This window comes from Ambystoma mexicanum, chromosome 11, assembly GCF_040938575.1.
Source record: "Ambystoma mexicanum isolate Mex_15411 chromosome 11, UKY_AmexF1_1, whole genome shotgun sequence".
NCBI lineage: Eukaryota > Metazoa > Chordata > Amphibia > Caudata > Ambystomatidae > Ambystoma > Ambystoma mexicanum.
The window spans coordinates 1,439,511,481-1,439,529,039 of NC_090934.1; the positions used below are offsets into that span (position 1 = coordinate 1,439,511,481).

General features: G+C 45.8%; 1 protein-coding gene across 4 annotated transcripts in view; it reads right to left on the reverse strand.

The window, feature by feature from the left end:
* The window catches only part of CHD2 (chromodomain helicase DNA binding protein 2), a 1,289,637-nt gene that overhangs the window by 993,257 nt on the left and 278,821 nt on the right, over positions 1-17,559 (reverse strand). For all 4 annotated transcript variants that reach the window (XM_069625070.1, XM_069625072.1, XM_069625071.1 and 1 more), the window contains one exon: positions 13,197-13,330. In XM_069625070.1, coding sequence (XP_069481171.1) covers positions 13,197-13,330 — 134 coding nt within the window. The remainder of the gene's footprint in view (positions 1-13,196; positions 13,331-17,559) is intronic.

The window sequence follows — 17,559 nt, forward strand, 5'->3', positions numbered from 1 at the left end:
GCTAAACTCCGTTGGAACGAACACCGTTCCTGTATACGCAAAAAAGAACGGAATTCAGCTATTGCGAGACATTGGTTCAACAAGAGACACAATTTGGCACAAATCCACTTGCCTAATACTGGAGATGGTTCAGAGAAATGAGCCCTATGAAAATATTCAGATCAAACTTGACAGAAGGGAGTGCTTTTGGTTCGAACATTTGGGGACTCTATCTCCACGAGGATTGGATGAAGATATCAATTGTGCATGCTTCCTATAGCACATCCATTTAAATGTTCCCAGACATGATTGTTTATTATGCACTTGTTTATTATGCACAAGATTGTAGTATCACACAGTTTATTATTAACCACATTGTGCTTCTCATATAGTGGATATTATGCACATTCTCACAGTGACTACCAGCTCTTTAAGGATTCATCAGTTACCTTTTTTTCTATATGAGCGAATTGAGACATGCTCACCCACCAGATATGGTGTAAGGTTTGAATGGTACATGAACACAGGACTGACCATATTAGAACATTGCATACAAATATACGTTAATATAGATATGCATAGTACACATTTGTATACTTATATCAGTAACCTGATGCATCTACCCACATATTTGATTGCACACAAGCAGTTCGATTTAGGCTTTCACATAAATATAAAGTGAAGATCTTCAAATCCTATGTACATAAATGTAAGATTCACGCAATGCCTCTGTACATAAATGTAAGATTCATGCAATGATAATAATGTACAATGTATACACACTCACAGAGGCACCCACTACTGAAGGGATTTATTGCCACCATGATTGTATATAAACATCTTGGTACTAGCCCCATCTTTTCCGAGCGTACAGCCCTCAACCCATACATAACACACAACGCTTCTACATTCAAGACAGTAATACCGCTCGACGTTAGGCCTTTTGTGCTACAATTATATATACTTGCATTTTATTAGGGGAATTATAGGTGACTTCTTGCTACTCCACACGCAATACTCATTGAAATAGTGCTACCACTTCGAGAAACTGATCTTCAGTTCCACTTCAGCACCTCACCCGTCTCGTCTCCCAGTTACCATGGGGATGCGGGACGCGAGGCGTCGGAACACTGGGCATGCCCACTAAGGTTCCGCCACGCCACGCAGGGTTGCTTAGTGGACGTAGAACAACATTAATGCCTCTATTATTTTTGCTTCCTCATCCGTAATACACATTGACATTGCGACATCACATCAAGTTATTGGAGAATGTCCAGTTCCTGTACAGGACCCCACCCGTCCTATCTCCCCGTCACCATGGGGATGCGGGACACGAGGCATCAGAAGGCCGGGCACGCCCGCTACATTTCAGTCACGCCAGGCAAGGTTGCTTAGGGAACGAAGTATAACAAAAATGCCTCCATTACTGCGACAAACGCACTAATCAATACTTCTCTTGCTGTCACGTTGTACAACACGCAATGGTAAGTTCCTGCCGTTTCTTTAACTACACTAGATACTATCAGAACCTGAATGAGCACACTAAGACCACATCAATTTGTTTTTCACAACACAGCAATTGCAGTGAATAACACATACCGGTAAGCCTTTACTTTTTCACTAATGGCACTCAATTAATTTGACAAACTTGCACGCAATGATCATATTAAGCCTACGTCACTCGTTCTTTTCACAGCACAGCCACTTGAGATAGACTCTCTCATATGTAAGCAGTGCAAGATTCCATGAAGAATCACCAAAGGTAATCTGAATAAAACCAAAGAAAGGTTACACATGATGCAAAGCACAAAGCCAGTTCAATTGGCTTTTAATGTATGATACCAATCGATTAGTTTCCAATCATTCTTTTACTTTCTATTACCACCATTTTTTCCTGCATTTACAACTGGACATTACATTCACATTGGGTACAAATTGAACTTTACCTTTGCCTTTATTAATCACAATGATTTGAATTAATTTTGGGTGTCTGCCAACCTTCACTACTTATACGCATTATGTGTGTTTCTTTTGATGCATTTCATTCCGGATATGTTTTCCAGCATTTGATTTATGTTATTCCTGGTACATTCACCTGTGTATATATTTTGAATATGTAAGTGTGGTTAACGCCCTGACAAAGGAGTTCAACTCCAAAATACATTGGCATTAAACCAACTACACACCAACCATATTAGTTTGCTTTTTGGTTCTGTACCTAATAGACTACCAACCGTAAACCTTGAACTACAGCTAAAGAATTGCTTGAAGTATTAGAAATCTTTGGAATTTCCTGGAACTTGATAAATCACAACAGAACTATCACAGATCATTGCGAGCTTCATTGAGAGCGCCAGACTTAGCTGGATAATCTTATCCAACTTAATTTTGTACATTGTGTGGACACAGGGTCCTGGTGTCAGAGGACCCTACAATAGCTCAGCAGCTCCAGAAGCATAACTACTTATGAATTAATTGAGTAACCTTATGTTTAAGTAACGGTGGTGCCCACCCCTCTTTCTCCTGCCTCCCCACTGAGTGACATCTCGGCCCTAATATTGGGTACGGGTGGCTTGAATGTTCACACCACTTTTGAAGTGGGGGGCTCACCTAACAAGGAGGAAAGAATTCCACCAGCACAACATCAACTGTTGAAAACAGTGGGCAACAGGAAATGACAGCCCGAAAGGCAACAAGGTCTAAAGCACCGTACAGAAGAACAATTAAAAACCAACAAGAACTGAGCGTTTCCAAAACCACTTACATCTATGACCACGCTCAAAGAGTACTTTGGCCGGAAAGGGCGCCCAGTGGGAGCCACCCACCAAGACATTACAGATGCAGAGCTACTGGCTATTGTGGAAGACACTGCGATGCACCCAACAGGTCTCAACATTCCTCTCATACTCCCCCCAAGTAAAACTCCTTTACTCCAAAACAATCCTGACGCAGTGCCAAAACCAACCAGCACAAAAAATCCATCGGAGTCACCACGCCAACTGCTGACAGCAAGGAATGAGCATAGCAAAACGCTGACTCCCCCTCCAACAGAGCCTAAAACTCACCCAGAGAGTCTCCAAACGCCCCCTGCACCTCCACTGAGTGTTGGAGACGGTAAGGGCTCAGCCTCAGCCGCAAGGTCAACAGAACTCAGGCACTCTCCAAAGGGCCCAAGAAATCTCCAGGAATCCCACAGAGAAGAGAGGGACCATAGAGAGAGAGAGACAGATAACCATCAACATGCCCTCGAAGAGGCAGGTACCTCTGGCGCACACCACCTCCAGTGCACCACTATCTGAAGCTATCGAAAAGAGAAAAAGCGCAGACAAAACAACATCCACAAGTAACAGACTTAAGCGCACACACTCCAATGGCAAATAGACGGCTGAGCGAGATCTCTAGTAAATCGACTCAGGATTCTCCCCAAAAGAAAACAGATCCTATGACAATCCTTTCCACAGTGACAATCACCTTGGCACCATTCGGAAAACTGTACTGCAATGACTCATTGAAAGACCAAAACACGTTGATAGCCTTTATGCACACCAAGCTAATCTACTTAGAGGGATTTGTGATGGCTCAGTTAAGAAACCCTCAGTGGGAGTTGCTAACCACTAGAGACGAAGGGCAAAACATGGTGAAATCAAGCATGGAATCCAACACCAGAGACTATGAGTCCAAGATAACACGATCCCAGTACACCCAAACGGAGGCCACACTGGCCCCAACTTTAAGTCCTACACCCAAATTTGCAAACACCGCTATACCGTGCGTACCAGAGCGCACCACCAGACCCCAAACTGAAGACCCACACTCAGTCATAGATAGTCTCCTTACCCACAACCTCACAGACTGGCCCATCAGGCGGAAATCGCCCAAACCCCAGCTATAAAAAAAGAACAGGAGAAGCCACACAAAAAGCAAACGCAAGTCCGAAACAGAAATCCTCTTCAGCTCTTCAGCAATTTTCATCTTCACGGCTGATCACATTTTCCCCACATTTTACATCTTCTCTCACAAGGGCTCAACTCTAAAGGACTCCAAGAAGAAAACACCTTTAAGTCAAAACACTGCCATCATTGACCAAAGGGAGACACCACCTGCCAGAAGAAGATCGGCCAACGTGAAAACTAACTTCACTCAAAAGAATACTGTATCCAATCACAATACCCCCATGCGGAAAAACTCCCCCCCTTCTTCAGATCATGGGTGATCAAGGAGACGAGGAGCCATCAGGAGAGGAACACTCACAGGACTCAATTGAATTAATGAATTTGAGTCTATACACAGTCAAAGACTCTGAATCGGAGAGCCCTGAAGCTCTGCAACAAAAAAGGACAAAACTGGAACTTACTGACCCTCGCCTGGTGCCCAACAGAAAGAAGAGGGTGCTTTTTACAAACACCCAACACTCGCCGCAACCACTCCAGACACAGGTCAAGAAAACCAAGAACAAAAGCACCCGAGGAGGCCCAGAGTCGACAAATTCCAAAGGCTTAAAGCGTAGACGCTCCTTGTCTGTACGAGACCGGTCTCCAACCAAGTTCCACACTACGGGAAAAAAGCGATTGACGCGGTACGAAGTGACAAACTAGAAAAAGACAAAGAGACCCATCATTACTCAAGTGGACGGAAGTACCCCCAATGGCCACTCACCAAATCAAAAACGCATTATAGGTCACGGGTCAACGACTTCAACGAGTGTCCTAGTCCTTGCTCCCAGAAAGAAAACTCAGGGTTCGTCGACCAAAACAACAGCTGCAAACCCATACCTACCCGAATATTCAAGCTGCAAAGAGGCCGGGAAGACCGGGACAATTGGACCCTGAACTACAAGGCAATTACAAAGATCTTCAAGCAAGTCAAATCCCTCCAATCTTCCTCACCAAACATTATTGACATACTGGAACCCAACCCTAACGGAAGAAAGGACAGCTCTTACTTACACATTAACTCGAGCAAAACTCAAAAACTTCTCTCGAGCACGAAAGATGATCTAAGTAACCTTGGACTAGATCTTAACCTGGCAATAAAAGAGTTGCCAACTAACATCGAAAAGGCAAGGAGGGAGACTTTTCCCCGAAGTCCTCGATCACCATCGCGAGGAAGAAACATGAGAGGTCTTCTGGACTCGCCGTCATCGAGACTTCCCTTAAGGCAACCACATGGACCCCTCGAGAGATCAAACTCATTTTGGGAAGAAAAAGGGAAAAGCGCAGTACAAGGAACTTGGACAAACAATGCGCAGACTCCGCCACGTGACCAGAAAAAAGTAAAAGCAACATCACTTCTCGCACAGACAACATCAGAATGAAAGAAGTACGGCGAAAATTGACCACAAAAGACAATGTAACATGAATGAAAGCATCTGGGCCACCAAAGGGGAAAAAAGGTGGAACCTCAGGGAGAACAGGAATGGAACCTCAAATGAAAAAAACAGTGACTGGTTCAAGACCCAAGTGGACAAGCTTAGAACCAAATAGCCACCACTCAAGGAAAAACAAACTCCGGGGCATACGAAAACTTCCCGGGGATCTGACACCACATCGACACTGCTACTGGCCTCTTGGAACACAAGGGGCTTCTCACACTTAACAACAAAATCTGACGTCCACCGACCTAATTTCGACGTACTATGTCTGCAAGAGACGTGACTTATTCGAAAACCCTCTCTAGACGGATTCGAGTTAGCCCACTCCCCCGCCCACAAGGGCTCCAAAGGAAGACCGCGTTCGGGACTAATAACAGCGATAAAATCAGGCAGCACCCTGATTCTGACAAAAGTCATCAAAGGAACCGAATTTATCTTGGCATCCATTATCGACTGGTCCACCCCTTTTCGAAGTACCAAGAGAAAGACCCAAGAGAAGATCTTACTCAAACATCTACTGGAACCCCCTGCGAATATCAAATGAGAGATTCTTGATGGAGTTGAAATCGACAATCGAATCAGCTTTAATTGAGGAAGATGTCAGACACATAATGATCGCAGGGGACTTGGATGTCGATCTACTTACTTGTCAGGCAAATACGGGAGGCCGGGCCGCGTTGTGGTCCAAATTAATGGAATCAAGAGACCTGTACAACTTGCATCTTATAACCAACACAAAGCTCAGTCACATCCCAACTTGGGAGAGAAATGGGGAAGGGGCAGCCATAGATTACATCTACGTGTCCAGAAGCCTGCTGAAATACTTCATCTCTTTCAAAGTGACAAGGACAGCCCACAGTGACCACAACCTATTGTCTCACGAGTGGCACACAAGGAGTACGGAAAAATGGGTAATGAGCACCACCCTAGACGTCAACTGCTACGGCACCCGCCTTCGCCTCCCGGACTCCGCAATCAACACACTGACGCAAGACTACGTAGCGCACACGATTCAGAACAGCAGAGGCTCCAGTAACACTGCAGACTACTCGACAGCCCCGGCAGTCTTCAAAAGCATTGAAAACAAATACTCCAACCGCCCAACTTCGACAGTTCACGTCTTTAACAGACAACTGGTTGAGAGAAGGAAGTACATCAGAAAATTAAAAAGAGAAGCAAACAAATCAGGCTCCAAAAAGAAAGGAGAGGAAGTAATGAAAGCAATTAAACAGTACCAATCCTTGCTGAGAGCTACCAAACACCAGAGAAATCAAGACAATGCAGAAACAATGCTGCGGATAATCTGCAGCAAGAAAACGAAGGACTTCTGGTTGTTAGTCAACGCCAATGCAAAAGGCGACAACCAGCTACTAACCAATGCAGTGGGAGAACCGAGGTGGATTAAACACTTTGAACAACTGTACAGAGCCCCCAAGCAACCTACTGCACCCGCACAACCAACTAAAGCCGAATGGCAGATCCCTAAGGATCGAGAAATCATCATCAGCAAAATTTAAAAACTTAACTGGTAATCCTGAATCCCATCAAGGAACTGTACAGCAGAACATTGATGTGTATGACTGAACCAGCAAAGCCTACTGTCCTCCTGGATAGCAACCGAACGAGGAGTGAAGCAAGGATGCCCCCTCGCACCGGCACTCTATAATGCATATATAGCGGATTACAAAGACCAGGAGACCAAAGTTCGCACTTTTCCACCAAGGCTGGGAGAAGAGAAAATATCAAGAATGCTATAGGCAGATGATATTATCTTAATGGACCAAACGCCAATAGGTCTTCAAAGACAACTCACAAACCTTGACTCCTACCTGCAAGCTAATCACCTACAGATGAACCAAGAAAAAAACAAAATCCTGATTTTGGAAAAAGGCACGAGAAAAAGAGAATTTCGCCTCGACGGTACAAGACAAGACCCTGGAGATCGTGAATGAATTCAGATACCTCGGAGTAACACTGAACAAAAATGTCAAAGAAATCCCGATGTGCGAAACTCTTTTGAAAAAAGTATGTCTTTTGATAACACAGACCAGAATCCTATCCAACAAGTATGGATGCTTCTTGAGGTCTCCTGTTCTGACATTCTGCAGGATGAAAGTCGTCCCCATAATAACGTACGCTGCAGAAGCCATGCCTTACATCCCGGCAATCTTCTGGCAGAGAGTGAAAGGCCTGTAGTTTTTTCCCAGAACGTGTGGCACCAATCTTCTGCCAGTATGACCACAGAAAGCCTTGCAGAAACGTAAGCTGCAATCGCATAAGAAATTCTGTATCGGGGCAGGCTGGGAAGGAATGATGTGGAATAGTTTACAGTCACTATTTCGAATAACATTTGGTCGAAAGTCAAAATGTTGAAAAAAAATTCAAATGTCTTTTTTTGTTCGAAATGGGGGGGTTCCGCCTCCCCCCCAAACCCCGTTTTTAAAAATAAATTCTGTTCTAACCTTTTTTTTTTAACTTGCGGAACAAAAAAACATGTAAATAAAAAAAAAAGCATTACTTTTATTTTTTTATTTTTTAGACATTTTTCTTTAGACATTTTTGTCATTCAACCAAATGTTTGACATTTTGTCTGGATACCATGTGGAATACGTCGTCCGAACACCCCATCTAAAGAACGTTACCAGGTAAGAAAGTAACTTGTTCTTCGAAGGGATTGGTTCCTCTGACGTATTCCACATCTATGACAGACTCCCAAAGCAGTACCAACGTATGGAGGAGGGAAAAGAATTTAGAATTTTAGAATGCCCAATTAAATTGCAGAATAGAGGACCACCTTGCCAAAGGCCAAATCCTGCCCATGGATAGAATCCAGGGCGTAGTGTTTTACAGAAGTATGGACAGAGGCCCATGTGGCTGCTTCACAAATGTTACGAATGGGAACACCCCTCTGCAGAGCAGTAGAGGCAGCCACACCTCTAGTAGAATGGGCCCGTAAGCCTAACAGAGGGTCCTTACCCGCCAAGCGGTAACATTCAGAAGTTGTCAAGATAATCCATCTAGACAAAGTCTGCTTAGTAACAGCTTGTCCCAAACGCCTTCCAGCGTATCCTACAAAGAGTTCATTGTCCGCTCTGACCCAGGACATGCATGTGATGTAGAAACTTAAAGCTCTCCTAGGATCCAACCTATGGAGCCTCTCCTCTTCCTTACCAGGATGTGGAGGAGGATAGAACGCCAGAAGAATGACCTTCTGGCTTAAATGAAATTCCGACACAACTTTCGGAAGAAAAGAAGGACGAACCCTAAGGACAACCATGTCCTTATGAAACACTGTGAAGGTTGGCTTGGCAGATAGTGCCTGCAACTCACTCACTCTGCGAGTGGAAGTAACCGCAACTAAAAATACAGTTTTAAGGGTCAACAGTCTCAAAGGACAAGAATGTAAAGGCTCAAATGGTGCACCCATTAGGAATTTTAGAATAAGAAAACTCCTCAGACGAGTGCTTAAATATGGACAGCGCCGCCAGGTAACCTTTAATGGTACCGACTTGCAGGCCCTTGTGGGCTAACGAAAGCAAAAAAGACAGAACCACAGGAATGGCAAATGAAAAAGGATCGACATTCTTGACCCTGCACCAGTCGTAGAACTTTCTCCAATGGCAATGGTACAGGGACTTTGTTGCAGGCCTTCTGGCCGAAAGCAACACCTCCATCAAGTCTTCAGGGAGGTCCCAATCCATATACCTCAACCTTTCAGAAGCCAAGCAAGAAGGTTGAGGGACTTGACCTCTGGATGGAGAACCTGACCCCCACCTCCCGCGAGAGCAGCTCGTCTCGGTAGGGAAGACAGCGTAGAGGGCAGATGAACATGTCGAGAAGGTCCAGGTACCACATTCTCCGGGCCCATGCCGGAGTAATGAGGATCATTCGGGAACCGAACCTCTGTAACCTCCGCAGCACTTGCGGAATGAGTGGGCCTGGAGGAAACGCGTACAGCAGTGGGAAGGACCACTACACTACGAACGTGTCCAATAAGGCTCCTCTTGGAGGAAATTCCCGCAAGCAGAATCTTCCGGTTGACACTGGTGGCGAAGAGATACACTTCAGGGGTCCCCCAAAGGGCGAAGATCTCCAGGAGAATCTCCTGAGCCAGCTCCCACTCATGAGAGACCGTGCTCTGCCTGCTCAGAGCGTCCGCCGCCTCGTTTTCGTCTCCTTCCAGATGAACTGCAGAGATCGAAATTTCCTGCTGGATGGCCCAGAACCAAAGCTGCATCGCCTCTCTGCACAGAGGGAGAGACCCTGCCGCCCCACCTTTTTTGAGGTAGTGCATGGCCACTGTATTGTCCGTCAGAATCAGGACATTCTTCCCCCGCACAGACGGTTGAAAAACCTTCAGGGCTAGCCTGATGGCCCTCAGCTCCAACAAATTGATATGGAGCCTGGACTCCGATGGAGACCAACGACCGCTGACTGTCAACTCGTTGGCATGAGCTCCCCATTCCGTGAGGGATGCGTCCATCACGATCGTCACCTCTGGCCAGGGTAGCCAAAATGGAGCCCCCTTCATCAGATTGCCTTCGACGGCCCACCACAGAAGAACCTGGGCGACCGAGGGCGGCACCTGAATGGGATCCGACATCCTGCCGGAAGACTGCGACCACTGCATCTTGAGAACCCACTGCAGAAATCTCATCCGCAGCCTGGCCTCTGGCACCAGGAGAATGCAGGATGCCATGAGGCCTAGCAACCTCAAGAACTCGAACGCCGGGAGACTCTGGGCATGTTGAAACTTCTGCGCCATCTGTAGAATGTGATGAGCCATCACCTGGGGAGGGAAACACTGCCCCAGGGACGTGTCTAGCACTGCTTTGATGTACTGGAGCCCCTGGGTTGGCGTCAAGTGGGACTTCTTTAAGTTGAGGGAGAAGCCCAGCCTGTGAAGGGAGTGGCAGGTGACTGACAGATGATCCAGGACTTGCTCAGGAGAGCGTGCCCTGATCAACCAATCGTCCAGGTAGGGGCAGATGTGAATCCCCCCTTTCCCGAGATACGTTGCCACCACCACCATAAGCTTGGTGAAGACCCTCAGGGCGGAGGTCAATCCGAACGGCAGGACCCGAAACTGAAAGTGCGAGTCGCCAACCGCGAACCTCAGGTACTTCTTGTGCTTGGGATGAATCGGCACATGAAAAAAAGCGTCCTTGAGGTCGAGAGACACCAACCAGTCCTGAAGTTGAAGGGCCTGGAGGACTTGAGAGAGAGTAACTATCTGGAACTTGTCCTTCCTGAGGAGCTTGTTCAAACCACGCAATCCATGATGGGTCACAATCCCCAGTCTTTTTTCAAAATAAAAAAATATGGGGAATACCATCCCTTGTTCCTCTCCGCTACAGGCACCAGTTCTATGGCGCCTTTCTCCAGCAGGGATTTGATTTCCTGCGCAAGGAGCAGATCCAGACTCTTCAAAGAGAGATTCCCTGATGGATTGTCGTGAGGCCTCTGCCGGAAAGGAAGACATTAGCCATGGGCTATGATCTCCAGAACCTACACATCTGAAGTAACGGCACGCTATTCTACAAGATGCTGCACCAGCCTTCCCCCAACCGGCAAATCATGGACATGGCCTCATGACTGAGCTGAAGCGGCTGCGGCAGTGCCTGAGGGCAAAGAGGCAACTGCCCGTGCGGCCTTGGCACCTTGAGTACCTTGTTTTCCACCTCTGGTGGTCCTACTTTCGCCCCTTTGACTTGCAGCTCCCCTCGATCTACCAAAGGTAGAGTAGTATCGAAAGGAACCTCCCCTCCATTGCTGTCCCCTAGGACAAAAAGGCAGAGGTTGGCGAACTGCAGCGCTCAACGACTTCGCTGTAGCTTTGGAGGTCTGCAACCTCTCAAGGCTCTCGTCAGCCTTGCTGCCAAAAAGATGTTCACCATCAAAAGGCATGTTGAGAAGCAGGGCTTGTACACACGGAGCAAACCCCGACTTCCGCAACCATGCAAATCTGCGCATCACGGTGCTCGCCGCCATGGACCGGCTGACACAGTCTGCCACGTCCAGATCCAACTGAACGGATTCACACATGGCATCCCTGCCATCCTGTACAAGGGCAAGAAAGCCATCCCGTTCCTCCCCTTCGGGAATATGTTCAGCCGCCAATGAAACAATTCCATAGAGTGTGAGTGAAATGTCCGATTGGGACCTCGAAGGCTCCCGATAATCACGCCGACCACCCGAGCCCGAAGGCGTGCGAGCGGTGGCCCTAGCACGTTCCCTGCCAGCTTCTTTCGAAGGCGCGAACGGAACGGAAGCCTGCGATTGAAAAATCGCCATCATCTCTGTACGAAATGCATCCCATTCTGCAGGAGAAGAGTGCTTGTTGGGACAAGCAACCCATCGACGGGCCGAGTCCTCGGACGAGGACAGGGAAGGCGACCGGTGACGGCACTTCCACGAGTGCCTCGGAGAGGCAGAGGAATGGTGGGAACCACTCGGGACCGAGACCCCCTGGACTTACACCGACGACACGGAGAGTTGCCTCTCGAATCGTTGGTCGAAAGCCCAGCGGATTTTTACTTTCGGGGCTTGGAAACCCTACCGACAGAAAGCTGCTTCTTCCGCTCCCACAAGGCCTTCGATGTTAACGACTGGCAATCGTCACAGTCATCCGTGGCGTAGTCCTCACGGAGGCACCAGAGGAAGGTGTTGTGCGGGTTAGTAAGTGACATCTTGGAACCCCAGTCCCGACACTTCTTGAAGCCCGGCCGCGGGGTAGAAGCAGACAAAGACATGATATCTTCACAAACAAACAAGTTCGAAGAACCGATAGAATAACTCAGAAGAAACGAGTCGCACCGAGATCTCCGAAGCGAATACGTTCGCGGAAAAACGGAACTGAGGCTACGGGCGTCGTGCATCCTACTTATAACATCCGGTGACGTCTGCTCGACGTAGGCCCTCGAGGACAGCGTATCAACGTCATCGACGCAGGAGCCGAAAATGTTCCGAAGCAGCACAGCTCTGGTGATTACCTGTCATAGATGTGGAATACGTCGGAGGAACCAATCCCTTCGAAAATACCAGATGCACTATAGCCATGCTGGACTTCTTTGAAAGTCTAGGCCTGATGAAACGCCCGGAACCTAAATAACCTACAATCTGAGGGGAACAAATTCCCCCTCTAGTTGGTGGAGGCTGGTGCGATCAGGATTCACTGCGAAGACTCTAGACCGAGAGATTGATCTGCAACAAGGAATCTTGTAAAAATTGTTTTCTTGTTTTAACAATTGAATCAAGTAATAAAAAAATAAAAAAGTATCTGCTGCCACCAGCTCACCCTGGAAACATCAACCAAGTAACAAAGTTGCTTAAAATAATGTTAAAAGAACACTAAGTATCCCTACCACACCTCATTGAAGGTGATGTGCGCATGAAAAATAAAGAACTTTACAACAGAGAAATGAGTTTTTGCACGGATAGCCATAGGGACAGATCTGTGCCCCACAACAGATAGGCTAGGCAAGCCAAGTGGAGCAGAAAGGCTTCACATACCTCCAAAAGACAGGAAAGGTTCAAAACAACAGCAAAAAAAGTCTATGATGTCTTATAGAAGGAAAGAAACAAAAAGTGAATCTTTGCCAATAGGGTGAGAGAAAGTAATAAACAGTCATTGGCTTGGTGCAGCAAAACAAAAAGACCATGCTTCCTGGTAATCTTATGAATTTTCAAGCCAGAGTTAAATAGCCTACTTAAAAAGGCAATTCTAGTAAAGAAAAGGAAATATTGAACAGTGCGGAAAAAAAGGTGCCTGATAAGTAAAATGAACACCTTAGCTTAAAAGACATGCCGACCTATTGGGAGCAGGCTGATATGAAGTGTTACCTACCTCCTTTCTTCCCAACTCTCGAATGATAGACTCTCTCTATTGTCTCACTGTTGTCTGGTTCCTCCTCAACCATTTCTCCACCCATTTCAATAATGTCATCGGAATCTGTTTCAAAGTCGTCATCTTCTTTATAACTGTGCAAAGAAAAAAATGTTATTGCTAGCTTTTTAAATGTGACATTTGAGTAAATAATTCTGTGACAAAACATTTAATTTGCAAGCAATTTGTGCGCTTTTCCCATCTCTTCCAAAGGAAACCTTAGCATATCGGCTAACGGTTCATGCGATTGTGGACTGATTTTTGTGAGAGACATCTTTTTCAACCTCACACACTGACTTCACTCATTTGTTTTGGAGACAATGATCAGCCCTTGAGGCTACTAGTGCAGAGGGTCCCTGTAGCACCATGTATTTCCATGGTACCGCATTATCATACCCCAGAAGGATAAGTGAGCAGGGGAAGCCTTGCTCCACATTCTTTTAATCTTTTTGAGAATTCTCAGCATTTAGTGAAACCTAGACAGGCTGTGGTACCTTATTTAAACAGTTTTTGGTTGCATTGCTGTGGTCCACTTCATTTTTACTGCACAAAACAAACCCCTTATTGCCTTAATAGAAGTGACACTGCTCATGACTTTTGTCTGAAACCTTGGTAGAACCACAAAGGATGGCTTTCCTGAACCCTACACTTTAAGTCATTTTAAACACTTCCTAGCAATTTGTACCAAACTCCAATGAAATTGCATACAATGAACAAAAACATCATAGTCTCGCCAACACTGCATGTCTCACTGTTCAAATTGGGACCCATTGGCTAGAAGAACTGGATTATAAAAAGGCACAATGTTAAGATCCATTTTATTGAGAAAATGTAGAAGGAAATGTTACTTACTTTTAATTCTAGCTCGAATGGATTGTGTACTCCCATGTATTACTCATCTTTGATATAACCAAGTCTGCTTGCAGCTTGGTTCGCAACTTCTTTTCATAGGGTGGTGCAGCATTGAATCATGGTTCTGGACGGCCCCTCTAGCGTCCTCAGGCGTGACGTGGATGCTAGTATATGAAGCATGCGCGGTGACCGTTACCTCAGTTTGTTTTTTTCCGCCATACTATCGCGCTTCGGAGCGATCGCCTCAGTTACGTTTCACTTCAAGAATTAATCCAATTCAACATCTACGACATTTCCTCAACACCAAAGACACGATTTAAGTGGTGTGCTGACTGCGGGGTAAAAGTACAAGTTACATACCCCATTGTAATGTTTTTTCGACTGATGTGACTCCCACGTATTCCTCATCTTATGATAGATATCCTCCAGCGTCAGCTGCTTCGGAAACAGTTTCGGAGGGCACTGTGTGCTGGTGCGGTCGATTCGATGTCCCTCGAGGGCTTCCATCTCAGAGTCGACGTCAACACTGGTATCTATCGCACGCGCAGCACTGATGGCTTCAGTTCTGTTTTAACACCTTCCTCATGCAGAATTACCAGCATCAGTGAATCCTGGACAGTGCTAGACTCTGAAAGAGCGTAAAGTGCAATGCATGGAAATTCTACAGCAAGGCGGGCTGGGAGGAGCGATGAAGAATACGTGGGAGGAACATCCATTCGAAAGAAAGTTACCAGGGGTAAGTGACTTGTTCTTCTCAAATAAAATCTTATACTGAAGGTTTCTTGGTAAAACACGTATTATTTTATTTCACAGTCAGTTATAAAACATTCACTAGAAGGAGGCAATCTATATCACACACAAATATACTTCAGTACTTCACACTATCAGTTTCTGAGGCATTTAAACAATTTTGAAGGAGGAACAAAATAGCATTCAAGGTATTTGAAGTAGGAGCAAAAAGTCACATGTTAATAAAAAGAATAGAACACTTACTATTAGACAGCGTAAATAGTTTGAGTTCACCAGAGGAGTTGATTCAATGCAATAGGTTAGGCCAAAGTCAATGGGCTAATATCTTGTATAGGATCGGCAGTTCTGGTAGTTAAACGGAAAGGTCTTTGCCAAAGTTCTCAGTAGTTTGTAAAAGAAAGATTCACATGGTGGGTCACAAGCTGACTGGGCCTGCAAGTTGCCAAAGTTTCAAGCACTTTCGCAGTGAGAGGCAAGTTCTCTCAGTCGGGTTTTCACAGTACCTTACAATGTAGAAAAAGATGCAGCTCAAGACTTCTGTTCCTGGCAGGTCCTGCAGATCTTGCTGTTCCTGAGCCTCAGTTGTGGGGACAAGAGGGAGGATGTCGGGGGACTCCTGCACTGCACTGATACTAGTCAAAAAGCTTGCAAAGGCAAATCTTCAATTCCAGTAGCAGTAGACAAGCACACAAACTGGTGTCTCTCTCCCTGGTTATTCGATTTCCTGCAGCACTCTGAGGAAAATACAACCAGCCCCGAGAATGGTATCCAGATGGCTTACGGGTCGAGTTGATTGGTCCCACCAACTCAAAGGGAGAAGTCATCCTGGAAGGACTTCTCTGTGGGGATTAACTTGGCAATTCGGACCTGCAGTGGGGCCTCACCGGGCAAACCAACGGTCCAGGCGTTTCAGCAGCCGTCCTCTTCCAGCTCGTCTTCGGTTCTTTCATTCCAGTGGTCGACTCTGCCTTCAGAGCCAAGAGACTTGCCTTTTATCCTATTTCCTCCCATTCATTCCAGCGTAGCTGCAATTCACCCAGCAGGGTGGCTGTCCTTGCCGGACAGTCAGCCAGCCAATCACGCAATAGTGCATTTGGGTCTCCTAGGAGACTAAGCACAGGGAGTTTTGGGCACCTCCCTCACTTCCTGCCCAGCCCAGAGACTCGGGCGCCGGAGGCAGTCTTCAGTCCTGAAACCTGCCAAAGGCATAGGAACAAAGGGACCAAACCTGGTTTGGCACGCAGAGACAAACCCTAGAAAGACCTTTCCAAAAATAAATGTTGAAAAAAGAAGACCGGGACCGGTTCAAACAAAGGAGGCTCAGACGTCATCTTGAAAAACATGTCTACCGCGTTTTAACGCTAGCAGTGTTTGCGGTCGGGAAAAATCATGGTAGTTTGTTGTAAAACCACTACCATCAGCCATTTCGAGAGGAAAGGGTAGCATTTGACTGATACATGAGTTTCTAGATATAGGGGATACTAAGTAACCCCTCCAGCACTCTTTTGTAAGATAGGGTGTGCTAGGTATAGGAATTTAAAAAGACTAGTAAAGTCAATTTCACATTACTTTCTCTGGGAAACAGTAGTTTATCCCAGAGGAGGTATTTAAACCTTGGGGCAGCCTAAAAGGCTTCCCTTGTGTCGCTATACTGAGGGTTCTGTGTGACACAAATAAAACAGATGCTGCCTATGGAGTTGTCTAAAACTCCATAACCAAAAGAAATAAACACAGAAAACACAGTGAAATGAAAAGTTAAAAGTCCCAAGGTTTAGCAAAAGAGTTGGAGGGCTCTAAATTAGAGGGAATTAGCACACTTAAGAGATTCTCCCTAAAATTATGATAGACCCACAAAGCAGTGTTAGGTTTTGGAGGAGGGAGTAAGAATCTTCATTTTCACAATTTGTCAAGGATTGAGAACAAGACTGCTTTCCTAAAAATGTCTTCCTGATTAAAGGACAGGAATGCTAAAAAGTGTGGATGGACCAAGTGGCTGCTGCACAAATGTCCTTTTATAGGCACACCTCTATGAAGAACAGAAGATGTAGCCATGGTCCTTGTGGAATGGGCTCTTAGGCCTTCAAGGGGATCTTTCAAAGCCAATCTGTAGTATTCTGAAATGGAAAGAATTATCCATCAGCATAAATTCTGTTTAATAACAGGAAGACCTGATTTGTGACCAGTGTAGCTGATCAAAAGTTGGTCATGTTGACGAGTTTTCATAATCTGAGAAACGTAAAAGCTCAAAGCCCTTCTGGGATCAAGCCTGTGTAGCCTTTCATCTTCCTTTCTAGGATTAGGTGGCAGGTAGAAACTTGTTAGCACAATTGATAGGGCTAAATGGAAATGCAACAACATTTTTCGCAAGAAAGAAGGTTTGACCAGAAGGACAACCATATCCTTGTAAAAAATTGTAAACAGAGGCTAATTAGAGGCTGCCGCCAAACTCACCCTGTGGGGTGATGTTAATGCAACTAACAGAATGGTTTTAAATGCAAGTAGTCTTAACGGGCATGAGTGGAGTGGCACACATCAGAAATGTTAATACCAAGTTAAGATCCCAAATTGGGACTTGAAAAGGGATAGGAGGGAACATGATAATGAGTCCCTTAAGGAATTGTAAAATCGCTTGAAGATGGAAAGCGCTACCAAGTATCCTTTAATGGTCCCAATCTGGAGCCAAATGTAACAAAAAAAGATAACACCAAAGGTGCATTACATT